This window comes from Parambassis ranga, chromosome 4 (assembly GCF_900634625.1).
Source record: "Parambassis ranga chromosome 4, fParRan2.1, whole genome shotgun sequence".
Classification (NCBI taxonomy): domain Eukaryota; kingdom Metazoa; phylum Chordata; class Actinopteri; family Ambassidae; genus Parambassis; species Parambassis ranga.
Genome location: NC_041025.1, coordinates 14389894 through 14403728, shown reverse-complemented (window position 1 = coordinate 14403728; position 13835 = coordinate 14389894). Strand labels below are relative to the sequence as shown.

The following is a 13835-nucleotide window of genomic DNA, read 5'->3' as shown; positions in this document are numbered from 1 at the left end:
TTTCACAGAGTCCTGATTTCTTTCTGCATCCCATAATGAAACATGGTCAAACAAACAAAGACAAAAAAATAAAATAAAATAAGCGTATGTTTTTATACAAGGCTTTAAAATATGCACTGTAGGGAGAAAAAAATAAAACGGCATGACGTGTTGCAACAGTTGTGGATTAACAACTTGGCATTTTAATAGTTTGGAACACCCGGAGATCCTCAGGGGGTTAAACTGGTCAGGTGTGAAGAACACCTTTGGGTTCTTTGAGATTATTGCCAATTCGCACCTTACATTACTTTTAAAGGTCTAATTAATTGAATAGAATGTAACACGTACTTGAATTGCTTCAGCTACAATACACCAGCACCCTCACTGATGCTGATTCAGTGCCCTCATTGGACCTAAAGGTGTGAGAAAAAAGGCTGGCATGTTTTTCAGCAGGGGAACTTAAAGGCAAGGGGGGGGGCTGTTAAATGAAGACCAGGGAGCAGGGTGGGAGAAAGGAGGTTTTACAAAACAAAATTTGAAATTGGGATATGAGCAGAATCTTCATCTGTGTATTTCTGTCCCCACTTAAAAGTATGAGAACTTGAGGGTCAAATGATACAAATACATATAATCTATATATTTGTTTATTTACAGGTATACTCTAGGTCATAGTGGATATCTAACAAAAATGAATGGCCACATCATAATGTCCGAAAATAATAAAAAAAAGAAAAAGAAAATCGTTAAACAGCTGTGAGTCAGTCAGTACATGATCATACAGAGTACAGTATGTCAAGTTGGTCTGATATTAGATAACAAAAAAAGGGTCATTTATGAAATTTTTGATTGATATTTTGTAGATCAGTTCATTAACAGTATTTAAAAATAAAAAAAAAATACTAATGCTTACAAGTTAATGATAATCTCAACGAGGTTTAAAAAAAACTGGCATCTCCTCATCGGCACAGGTTCTCTACTCGACTGTAGAAGTTCGACATTGGTTAAAGTGGAGGCAGCGGATTCAAGCATCCCTGCAGCTTTCCTCATGAAACACACAAGGTCTCTAAGATTATATATTTAAAAAAAAGAAACACACACACAAACAAAAAGAAAACAATAAAATTCTGTCAATTTTAAACTGACAAGTGTAAAAAAAAAAATAAGATGAGGAGAATTTTTTAATTCATACTAAGTGTTTGGATATATTTTCATATTCTGCATTTAAATATATATGCATGTGTGAGTGTGCAGTATATATACATATATGCACACATACACACAGACATGTTATACTTAACATTTTCTACAGTGAAAAAATAGAATGTCTTTAAACATAATATGAACAGATAAGCATTTCTCTTTTCCTGCTAATTTTCTTTTTTAAAAAAATGCGATACGTCTCTGTTAAAAAACTAAACCAACCAAAAAAAGAAAAAAAAAGGAAATTAAAAAGTCAACTATGTCATGTAAAATAAGTCGTTCATAATACAACATTAATGTTTTTCCCATAATGTTACAATAACAATAAGGCTTTTTTGGAAATAAGAAAAGATTACACACAGTTCTGTCCATCGCTCTGGTTTTTTTTGTGCACACACACTCCCACCGTAGAATCCGAAAGCTCTGATCTTGAAATGAAAACCCGCCGATTTCAAAAAGATTGTTTTTTTTCTCAGACACATATACATTAGTGCGTCCACCTGGTGTTTGTTTTTATGAGTTTTTTTCAGGGGGGGGGGGGGGGGGGTAGGGGGTAGTATTTGTTTCAAGTTTATTCTCCGGATGTGCAATTATCTTGTACCAGAAGAATTTCATTAGCACATCATGGCATCGGGATCCAACATGGCTGCTCGGTCTGGCTGTGTCGTCCACAGAGACATCATCTATAAAAAAAATGGAGGGCAAATCAGCAAAGCATCTGCTTTGTTATCTGCCTGTTACCGAAACACACATACAGTGGAACTGAAGGCCAATTTTTTCCCCAACCACACTAATGTACAGATTTTATAATTGCAACAGGCCTTTTACCACTTTTGAGTGTCTTATACAATGATATAGATGATTATAGAGGAAGCTGAAAAGAAAAAAAAAAGGGAGCAGTGGACGATGAAGTCACGTGGATGCGCTTTCAGTCATGCCCACCTGGGCGTGAGGAGTTAGCAGAGCTGGCATCTTTTATTCATCAGTTTTTCTCCCTCGAGTCACACATACAGCATACAACGAGATAAGCAGCATGTTTGGTTTTGACAGAAAATAAAACAAAACAAACAAAAAAAAAAGAAGAGAGATTTCCTCATAAGACGAAAATGTTCGTAACAATGACGATGAGCGTTGGTCACTGTACACAAAGAACGCCCAAAACAGTTGCGGCAATCCTTGGTTTGGTTGTTCCATTTGTTCCAAAGCTTCTTCGCCCAAAGTGGCGGATGTTAACACCACAGCCCCATGATGCAATGGTTCCAAAGAGAGGAGTGATTGTATAAAAATCATGGAACAGGGTTGCCGTTAGTCTTGACCCACCCGAAGCAAGGACCCCCCCTCCCCCAATTTATCCGCTGACTTGAGCCTCCTTTTCACGAGCCTTCTTTGAACTGTAAATACATTGTGGTACTTTTGTGGTTACCTGGCTTAGGATACTGATTTTTTCACAACTTCACAATTCATGAAACTTCAAAAAGATTTTAAGATGTTGGTGTTGCTGCTTTCTTCCGAGCAAACCACTGATAGTGCCGTCTCTAAGCTCCTAGTGCTTGAGAATAGGCAGTTATGTTAGGTATACTTTAATAGCAGTGTTTTTTTTACACAAATAATGCATATTATTGTAACAGTGTAAAAACAATTTTAATGCCAAATGTGATTATTCTCGTGCTATTCTGTGTTTTTATTTTATTTTTTGTCTTGATTGAATAACCAGTGTTTTTGGGAAAAGCATTTACACAGGCAATCCCAATTTGGTCATTCCTCTGGATATCGCTCACAAAACTGATAGAAATACTTGAACCCCATTAACACCCAGGTATGTAAAAAAAAAACCACTCAGTCTCAGATACATCCATCTGCTTCTCTCAGTTGACTTTTGTTTTCCTTTGATAACTGTTACTGTTGAATCACAAAGATATTTTGAAGAAAATGTCCACGAATCTTTACAATGTCCTCCACAGTTAAAACACTTGAGGTGAGGTAAGCAGTCTGATGCTTTGATCGATACTCGCCCCCCCCACAGCACGAGCCTAAGCGTCTAGGTTCTTCCCTTGTCAAGGACTTCTTTCTCTTGAAAAAACAGCAATTTTCTTTGATTCCTCGTTGGGGTGTCTCAAAAGCTGAATTGGATTTTTTTTGTTTTTTTTTGGGCGTTGCCTTCAAAAGAAATCTACAAGATCCTGTTTGGTGCATCTGGATTAGCAGTGGTGATATCGTTTGTCTGCTGTCGTCGTGTCAAATTTCAAAGTTTCTATGGCTCAGGAGACCGTTGAGGTGGGAGGAGGAGGAGGCGGTTGGGGGGTGGTGGTGGTTTGGTGGGATGGGCAACAGGATTCTGGGGGGTGGGGGGGGGGGGCAGATGGCTTTTTACGTTGCATAGTGATCAAAGCTTCCTAAGTACTCCAGGGCTGCGTGATAGCAGAATTGGTACTCATCCTGTAATGAAAGAAACACAGGAACAAATCAGCAGCAGCTTAAAGCTACAGCTCCCCCTACTGGCAGAGAGAGCAACTACACACTATTACAATCATGTGAAATCATAATTATTGTGTGTCTTCTCACCTCAGTCTGAACCATGGCTGGCCTCTGTGTCCTGAGCATCTTCACTGTCTGGAAGATGTCAACCACACCTTCATAACGCATTCTTTCCAGCACAATGCTGAGGGTGATAAAGACTCCAGTCCTGCCCACGCCAGCACTAGGATGACATAAACACAAAGAGAATTAATAAAGATAAAATTAAAAAACTCTTCTTATTAAAGAAAAAATAAATATATATATATATATATATATATATATATATATATATATATATATATATATATATATATATATATATATATATATATATATATATATATATATATATATATATATATATATATATATATATATATATATATATATATATATATATATATGTTGAGCACACACATGGTTATTAAATGACACTTCACTTCAAAATGTTCTCTGTTGTAAAGAATTTGCACCCTGGGAGCTCCGTTTGCTCAAAAGAAGCAAACTTCAGCAGCCAGGAATTTGCATGTGAGAACCTTGTGAATCCACTTACACGTGTGCCCGCATTCTCATCTAACACAAAAATGAGCCCTAAAGGACACGCAGAACCCCACCGTATCACACACACACACAAACAACCAAGCAAACAGTTTGTCTCGCTAAGCCCCTCCTCCCATGTGTCGAGAAAAACTCAGCTGCTGCTGCTGCTTCTGCTCTCCAGAAATACAGTCTGAGACTTAACTCAGATCCTGAAATACTTGAGAGCTGCCTCTCTAAGCTGCTTTGCTGTGAAATGACTTCCACTTCACCAATGGAACAATAATTGATATGACAACAGATTTATTTGGGCTCCTTCCAGCCTCTGATGCTATTTTGTTGAATGAAGAGTGAAAGTGATGGCTGCGAGCAGACACTTTTTGGTTTGTGTGCGATTACGCTCACCAGTGCGTCTGTGTGTTGGAAGGCAAAGGTAGTGTTGGGACAAGATGACTTGGGTAATTTGATTAAATGAAATGATAAACACAGGAGTCTGCAGAACACACATAAACACCCCTCCTTCACCCACCCTCCCCCTCACTGCAGTATCTCTTAGCCCACCCAAAGCCTCTCTTCTTGGGAGTCAGTCACAGCTTGTCACATGGTCTCTTAAACTCACTCAGAGCTCCTCTCTCTCTCTCTCTCTCTCTCTCCAGGAAGATCGACTTTTCAAATCTGAAAGCTCGCAGAGCCACTGCAGACTGAGAGGATTTGGTGTCCCCATTCACAGGAAGTAATCAGGCAATTAATGACAAAAAAGCATGTGGGTCTATTAGATAGAGGCCGAAGGAGGGGGGAAAGAAGAAAAGAGGGTGGGAGTGGATGAAAAGAGGTCCAGGAGAATAAATGGATGGATGGAGGGGAGTGTGAGGATTAAGAAATAGACAGGCATATGACAGATGGGGAAGGCTGGTGACAGAAGACGAAAGAGTAAAAGAAAAGGAAGGCATAAGCTCTCATCTCAGAGACTGTAAAGCCTGTAGAAGGATGGATGAATAGGAGGAGGAGGAGGTTGCTATGGTACTGACAGATAATGCGACTAAGTACAGAAATGTCTTTCAAAAAACACCTGTAACTTAATTATCAAATTAAATATACTATAAATATATGGGATAGTATTAAAAGAAGACCAAACATGGAAATGTGACCATTACTAGTCCTCCAATAACAGAGCGCTTCACTTTAAGACACCCTCTCCCCCCTTTCAGGGGAGGGTAGAATAACTCAGTCTTATTACAGCTTCCATGACACATATTACAACTCTCAAAGGGCCATTTGATGTCTGGTGACATCACTGCTTTTTAACACAGGCCATGTAATGTTTAATGATGTCATGGCGCCTAGAAAAGTGGAGCAAATGTAACAGGCAGCGAAAGTAAAATATTTTTATGAGAGGGGAAAGAAATTATTCAGCGTGTTGACACTTGTGTTCACACTATGTCATCCAAAGGGACAACTGTATCTTTTCCAGATCATAACAAAGGGGGTCACATACAAAACCTAAACAACCAGAACAATAAGTAGCTCAAGGTCTATTGTGACCACTGGTGGTGACCATACCACTTTCTACCTGCATCTGTCATGTCAGGTTAATGATCAAAGTTACCTTGGAAAGTTTACCTGAGGTGATAAAGATGCATCATAAAGCGATCATAAACCCCCTGAATCATTTCACAAATGCCAAGCCCCATCTGAGGATTATCAATTATGGAAGAGAAGGGCCAGTAGAAGCGCAGTGTAGTGTACTGCAGTAGCAAAAAGCAGAAAGGAGGAAGAAGAGGAGGAGGAGGGATCATATCTGATGATGATGCTGTTAAAGCTGCACCTCAGGAGGAGCTGTGCTGCAAAACAATAAGCACCTAAAGAAGTGATTTAATCTTGTCCTGACACTTAAAGCCTTTTATCTCTTTTAAGAAGCAGAGAGAGTCTTCGGAGTCCAGTTTGAGGCATAAAAGCTGCAGGGGCCTCTTTCTAAGTCTTTTCAAGGTAAAAAACAAAAATACATATTTTGACATTAACATTTAAACAGCTTACCTGCAGTGGACAGAGATAGGTCCATCCTGCCCAAACTGCTCCTTGGTTTTATGCACTTGGCCAATAAAGTCAATGAATCCCTCCCCAGATTTGGGCACGCCTTGCTCCGGCCAATCCGTAAACTGGAACTGCCTTACTGTCCTGGACTGGCCATCCTGCAAACACAGAGGAAGCAGAAAGTGAGGATGGAGTTTTACAGATGATGTAAAGAAGAAAGGAAAGACAACACCAGCCTTCAACAGGATCCACTTCTTACTAAGTGTTTTAAACAACACTCATATAAACGCTACGCACTCACAAGAGCGGGACAGCTTGTCCTCTGCTCCTTCACTTCAATCCCCTACCTCCAACCAAACTGTTTCCATTTTCTCCTCTATTGTGTGTGTGTGTCTCACAAGCAGGTCCTAGTTAAAGCTAATCAATAGTGTATCAGCCATGACAAGCGTCTTCTCCCAGACACCATGTTGAATAGGATAATCCTGCGATACGATCAATAAAGTGACCTGATGGATGAGCCAGAGAGCGAGGGAGGCATAAGAAGCAAAAAAAAACGAAGGACTAGCAGTGAAGGAGGTGTGATTGAAGAGTGAAAATTGGAAACGAAAACCCTAACACACTGACATGCATGCTAGAAAAAAAAAAACAAACTCTACAACTTAATCTCATATTGATTCTTGTAATCTTGTTTTAATAGTGAGACAACTGAAATTGCCTCCAACGCAAACAAAAACATTTAAATACATTTTTAAAATGAGGTGACATCGCCGCAGAAGAAGAGGTGAAGGCTTTATTTATTTATTTATTTATTTTTTTGAGAGAGCTGATTATCCAGTCCGAGAATGCACAGTCAATACTTGTGTCCTTGAAAAGAAAGTTCTTTTTTAAGTTGTCTCGGAGAGAATTAAATTTCTCATGGAAGTCAGCAGAGACGAGCAGTTCTGCAGACAGGCTCTCTGCTTGATACAGCAGTAATTAAGACAGCCAGGTGTTCATTTCTCCAGTTGTTTCTCACTTCTCTGTGCAACAGATTCCACTTTAAATGTGATGTGTCATTTTCACACATTCTACTTCCTCCCAGTTGTTCGTGCGCACACATACATACACACACACACACGCTAAGCAAAGGCAGAATTCACTGAATATTCAATTGGCAAATAAATATATTGTATACTATGACATTATTTATTACTTATTATTGTTTTATTAATGAACAAATGATCAGATTAGAAGATATTCTAAATTACGAGTCTTCTATGAAAGTTTTGGCCAAACATTGATTACACATTTTTTTTGGTATTTTTTTAGAGTATGTTTTTAGATTTATTTCCTGGAAGCCTTAAGTTGTCGATCAGAGATAACAATTATCACAGCATTTATAGGTTTATAAACTGTCTTTGTCAATCCAGGCATTCTGTGCAGGTTTACATTAAAGAGGGTGTTTGACTCATTTGATGCTTTTTGTGTTTTCTGTGTCTGGACTTTATCCAGGAGGAACAGGTGGTTATTATGCAGAGATATTATTGTGATTAAAGAGAAGAAAATAAAAGATATAATATTGATCATTAATTATTTTTCACGATTTAACATGCAATTATGCAACTATTTCATTCCACAGATGGGGACAGATGTGAAATAAAAATATTATTGTTATTATTGCAGCTTTTGGTGGTGTTACCAACATATAGAATGTCTACAGAAGGTGTTCACAAAAAACGTGTGCCTCATAAAAAACAAGTGCAACACCCTTTAAGCCTTGTGGATTGGCTGTCAATTGCAATGAAGCATTAATCAGGTGATCAGCTGTTACCATGGTGATGTAGCCAGGTTAAAAAAGAGAGCCACCTATGTGGTCCTGCTAATTCTGACTTTAGGCTTAACAGATCCTGCTAACCTGCTAATCACTTTGCCGCACACCCACTGGATTCTTTAAACATGCACAAATGTCAGAATTAAACATGTGCCTGAAGTTCTATAGCTATCATGAACAATGCTTGTGGTTGGATGCTAGCTGCTCTATATTGAGGTACTATCTATCCCGCCTTTTCAGCTAGCAGGCTAAAAGCAGATTTGCTACATGCACAGGATGCAGCTACCGTATGTCAAAAGATATACATAATCTGTCTATTGAATCCCTATGCCCGTTGTCCCATGTGACATGCTCCGTTGCTGTGTTAGCTGCTGATATGTTTCCGCACCGCCGCTGCCAAGATGTATTTGTGTACATTTATCGTACATGACATGCAGTGATTTGGATTCTAATAAGTTAAGCTCCACATACCGACTTTTCTTTATACAACATCTCATGTCTCTTTGCCTGTGTTATGATGCATCGCATGTTTTCTTTCTCTCATTGCCTTTGTTTTTCAAAAACATTTAGCCACAGCAGGGGGATTAAAAACGAAAGAGGGGCAAAGACAACAAGACAATAAACCAAGCACGCCAAAGAAAGAGGGGAGGAGGGGGGGAAGAGGGAGGAAAATTTAACACACAACCTGAGGGCCCACGTGGCGTGTCAAATTGTGTGATTAAATACGTGACTGGCTCGCTAGATGCGAGTGTTGAGGCGTGGAGTCAATGCTATTACTGTGCAGAGGCATGCGACGTACACACTGACACACACACACACACTTTACACGCATCATACACATAGAAACACCTATAAACATGTATGTCTAATCTATACAGTCTGTGGGGTTAAATCCAGTTTACCTGCACGCACACGCTCATACGACCCCACCGACACACTCTATTATCATCTTCTCCATCACTTTGCTTTGTTGTCAGAAATGTTATGATCAGCTTTGACTGCCATTGTGTGCTTTTAATGAGTCAGAAAAGAAACCAACAGCGACCAGCCCTCAGGACAATGAGTTTGCAATCACACGCAAGCATAGATATATGTGTAATCTATGTGTCAGTGTGTCTGGATGATTATGTGTCCTTGTGTATTTTTTATTTTTTTGGACACAAATATACACAAGTGTGTGTGTGTGAAAAATCAGCATGAAAATGTGTGGCAGCAAATAAGTGTGTGTGAGGTAGAGGTATTTTTCATACTGTACAGTGTTTATGCATCTTAAAAAAAGTGTGTGTGTGGTATTGCCGAGCATGAGTGAAGACGCTGCATGTCGGCTTAGGCAGAACTTATGCTTGATTTTCTCACTCACTCACTTCACTGAGGATGGTGTTCTTGCTTGTGTGGAGATATAATGTCTTAATTTGTTTTAGGGATGACTGCTAACTAGCTGCCACACACACCGTCTGGGAAATCACTGGATATGTCAGCCTGCTTGGCACAGAGAGGGAGCAATTTCATTTCTCTGCTACATTTTCTGCTGCTTGAAACTGTCCAACATAATTAGACCAGAAAAAAAAATAAATCCTGGGGTAAAAAGAGATAACCGCAGCAGTGAAGGGTAGGCTTTAGGGTGAAAGGAGAAAGATGGGTCATGAACCTGTGTGGAAATACTCCCTAATATGTCTTACCCTGGCATCTGTAACCTTGAACTCTCGGAGGATGTACTGAGGCATGTTATACTCTGCCATGGGATCCACCACGAAGTACTGATACCTGGCAGAGCGCTCTGCCGGCCAGTACTGGTGACATTTTTCCTGTTTGAGCACAAAAAATGGTGGTTATTAAATCATTTGTTAACTTCTCTTTTGGTGTTTTTGTGGTGTATTTTATTCTATACCTACCCGTCCCATTTCTCTAAGTTTGGTCAACATGACTACAATAGTTGAGTTGTTCTCCCAGAGCATTCTCCAGAAGTCTTCTGTAGTCTCTGCCAGAGGGCCCTGTGTGGCGATGTAGGCTTTCTGTTGCCTGCTTAGACAGTGAAACCAATTAAAGCCATACAATAGGTTGTAAAATGATAAACACAATTCTCAATACAATAACTTCTACAGTAAAATGTAGACATTTTACATCAGATGTTATTGTATAATATCGTGTGCCAGTATGTGACTCAACAATAAGACAAAACACATACTTCCATTGTCTTGCTTCACCCACCTGTATCCATCAATAAAGCTTGCATTAATGTAGTCAGATCCTTCCAGGCCTCTGATTGGCTGCAGGCAGACGCGCGTGGTCTCATAGGGCATGATGTTGACCAGCCGATTCTTGAACTTGTTGCAGGGAAGGTTGGCGCTGATGAAGCGCGATGTGTGGGCTTTGGAGTTGGCCAAACGCTAGACGAGAAGGAAAGATGGAGGGATTAGTTCAATACGCAGGAAAAAAAAGAAGACACATTCAGAATGATTTGGATTTTTATTTATATAGAAGAGAAGAAAGTGGTGGAGGGGAGCAGGAGACGGTGATAAAAGGGGAGAAAGAGGGGGGGAGACAGGTTCGAGACAGATAAAAAGCAGAGAATATCAATGACAGTAAAGTAATAAAGCACACCAAGTCTAATCTGATCTTCACCCATGCTTTACCGATGATGGCACAGCTTCAAAGAGACATTTGTTTATCAAGAATATATTCATCAGAAAGCAATTCAAAAAACTTTATCCTTGTTGTTTGCAACTTGTGAGGTCCCGCAGGGTCAGACGCGACGACGAAAAACACACCACACGGCGCTCAGCAGAGTAACGAGCCTCTGGATCCATGTGTGTACCAAACAGAAAAAAGTCCCTTAAAAGTGGGTCACTAGAGCCTTTGATAATAACAGTGTGGTATGTGTGCATAAAACATAGACACACGCAGGGCTGTTCAGAAAGACAAACACACAAACACTGCATAATGATCAAAATGAAAAAAAGCTCCACTGCTACATCATCGTCATCGTAAAGACCTCAGTGAGAGTTTGTAGGTCAGCAAGTCCTGTAATTGTGTGTGTGTGTGTTTCCTTGTTAGCCTACAAACAGAAGACACCCTGGTCAGATTGTTTAGGGCCCCTTTTTCAGATAGAGAAAAGCATGGATGAAGGGAAGAGAGAGGAAGATGGGCTGCAACTGACCCCACTGAAGAAAGAGGAGGAGGAGGAGGGGATGTAAATTTATTTCCCGGACTTCTCATCTCTCAAAATATGGAGTAAAAAAGAAGTTTCTCTTTGAACGTGTGAATTTGCACTTTCCAATTTCTCTTTAGAGCATTCTCTTCTCTTTCTTCCCAATCCCCCTAGCACAAGTACCTCTGTGTCAGTGGCTACTTGGAGTCCATCCAGTGTTTTCATCCCCATCCTCCTTCTCCTCTCCTGCCTTTTATCCCTTGCTACTGTCTCCCTTTTGATCTGTGTTCCACAAAGGCACCTGGAAAGGCTTTAAGGTGGCCTGGCATTAAACCGCCGAACACCTCAGAGGGGATGAGGGGAACTGAGCCAAACCTGGCAACATGTCATCCAACAAGGCAGAGATGTACCTCGGGTATACCTCTAAAAAAGTCCAGCTGGCTGCCAGCTCCTTCCCCTTTTACGGTACAGTATATCTAGATGATGCATTACATACTGTACATTAGGGGTATTCATATTTGGTAATATGCAAATCAAAATCATAGCAACACCACAGCACAGTTCCCCTCAGACTTCCTGACATTTTTGTGTTCTTGTTTGCATTCCGATCCTAATTAAAACTCTGCTCATGAATTCTGAATAATTTCATAAAATCGACTCATTGCAAAGTGGGTTAAGCGCATTAATATTTCACTGAACGTGCTACTTATTATTTGTGGACATAAGTATGCAAGCTAGAAGGCGCTCGTATGACGATGTCAAGGCAGGTACTTCTTCTTCACGTATCCCACCAGTGACTGCTTAACTCTGTTTGACGCCTGTATCCCACCTGAGACTTACAACACCCCCCCACCCGTCCCTATAGCGCAAATCACTTCCTTACTGCCAAGTTAGCATACAGTCGTCCCTTTGTTCATTAGCCAAACGTTCCCTCCCTCCGCTTGCCCTGCCATCCACCTCCATTTGTCATCATCAAGTATTAATTACTTAGCTCCCCCACCCCTCTTCTCTCTTACACACACATACACCTTCACAATAGTGTAGTGTGGCCGTTATTAATCCCAGTTCGACTCCTGATGCCAGCTCAGCATTATCCCCGTTACTGATGGCAATGGAGATTCCATCGCTGTTGTGTACCAATGGGTTAAAAAAAAAAGAAAAAGAAAAGAAAATGTTGAAGCACACCAGCACTATTATTGTTTCCTGGCAGGGGGCGCCGTGTTGATGAATGGCGATGGGAAGATGACGGATGATTCGAGAGTGAGAGCACGTTGCAATTCAAGGTCAGCAGATACTGTTCATAAGCTGGTGATTGTTAAGATCTTTACTTGAGATCCATGTAAACACTGTTCCCGGCCGTCTGTCCTCACCTACTGCTTTGTCATGAATTTCTCTATGCAAACTTGTTTCTTTTTCTTTCTCAAACTTAAACTCAAACCCATCCTGTTTTCAGCCAAAAAATCCTTTGTCTTGTGACTGCTAGATTAAACGCAATTTCTTTGCTTAAGCATATTATTCCAAATCCTCAAATATGAACACTGTAGCCAAACAACAAGGCTTCAACATTTCCCTTTTCTAGCTTTTGGGGAAAAAAACCCAACAATAATTATTCACATACTGTGTATCCAAGTGATTAAATTATTGAAGTGAAGCTCTAGAAAGTAAAAGAGATTTGCTCTCTAGTCCGTCTGGTATCCAATTATTTGGACAGCATCTATAAAATGACAAATAGCTGCCATCTAAATAAGGCAGGTTTAATTTATATTCTATTTACCTGGGGTTGAAAGGTATTACATCTTCTAGAGGAGCGTCCTTATGCTGAAATCTTTAAGCTTACACTGCATTCACTCAGTGTTGCCATTAAGTCTTTATGAGCGACAAGCTGGAAAAGACATCCAACCTGCCTTTTGCCTGACTCCCCGTATAAATGTTTTCAGTAAAACGCCACTTCAGCGGCGATAACCAGCCATTTTGTATTTTCCTAAGCCTCTCAATATCGGAATGCAAACAAATGCATGATCAGAAAACAAAGAGCTTTGATTGTAACTAATATTTACGCACACTACGTAATTCAGAAGAGGCGAAAAAAAGGCAGAAAAATTGGATTTGCATCCAAAATAAGAAGAATTTAAAGAGTTAAAGCTGGCAGCGAGACTCATTCAAAAGGCTTACAGTGGCTTAAAACAAGGTGACAGAAAAACAAAGTAGTGCTGTCTTCATTATTCAGTAATGATGAAGACCTACAAAGTAGTGCATACATTTGATTTAACAGGCCTGAAGCTGTTTATTTCTTCTGTTTAATGTGTAAAGCCCTGCAACATCCTGTTTTTTTTATATGTCAATATGAATTTTTCCTTTATTGAAGCACCTTGTAATTATTTCTTAAGTAATGTTTAAAATCTGTGGATCAAACTGGTATATAAGGTAATTAACCAACTTGTGTTTGTAGAGAAATTCATGATCAATTATTATGCCTGCTATAATGCCAAATATAAAGTTTTTATTGTCTTAATTATACTAATTAAAGATCGAAATGTACAAACTCTAATTAAAGAATGATGGCTTTAATCAGTTTGTATTGTATTTTTGTTTATTCACGTGATTCATGTTAAA

At 39.7% G+C, this 13835-nt stretch overlaps 1 protein-coding gene across 9 annotated transcripts in view; it reads right to left on the bottom strand.

Moving 5' to 3' along the window:
- Positions 1–1695: 1695 nt before the first annotated feature.
- The window catches only part of ptprsa (protein tyrosine phosphatase receptor type Sa), a 147011-nt gene continuing 134871 nt past the window's right edge, over positions 1696–13835 (bottom strand). For all 9 annotated transcript variants that reach the window (XM_028404782.1, XM_028404781.1, XM_028404784.1 and 6 more), the window contains 6 exons: positions 10283–10461; positions 9967–10093; positions 9754–9879; positions 6268–6422; positions 3742–3877; positions 1696–3615 (listed from right to left, as the gene is read on the bottom strand). In XM_028404782.1, coding sequence (XP_028260583.1) covers positions 3547–3615; positions 3742–3877; positions 6268–6422; positions 9754–9879; positions 9967–10093; positions 10283–10461 — 792 coding nt within the window. In that variant the 3' untranslated portion in view covers positions 1696–3546. The remainder of the gene's footprint in view (positions 3616–3741; positions 3878–6267; positions 6423–9753; positions 9880–9966; positions 10094–10282; positions 10462–13835) is intronic.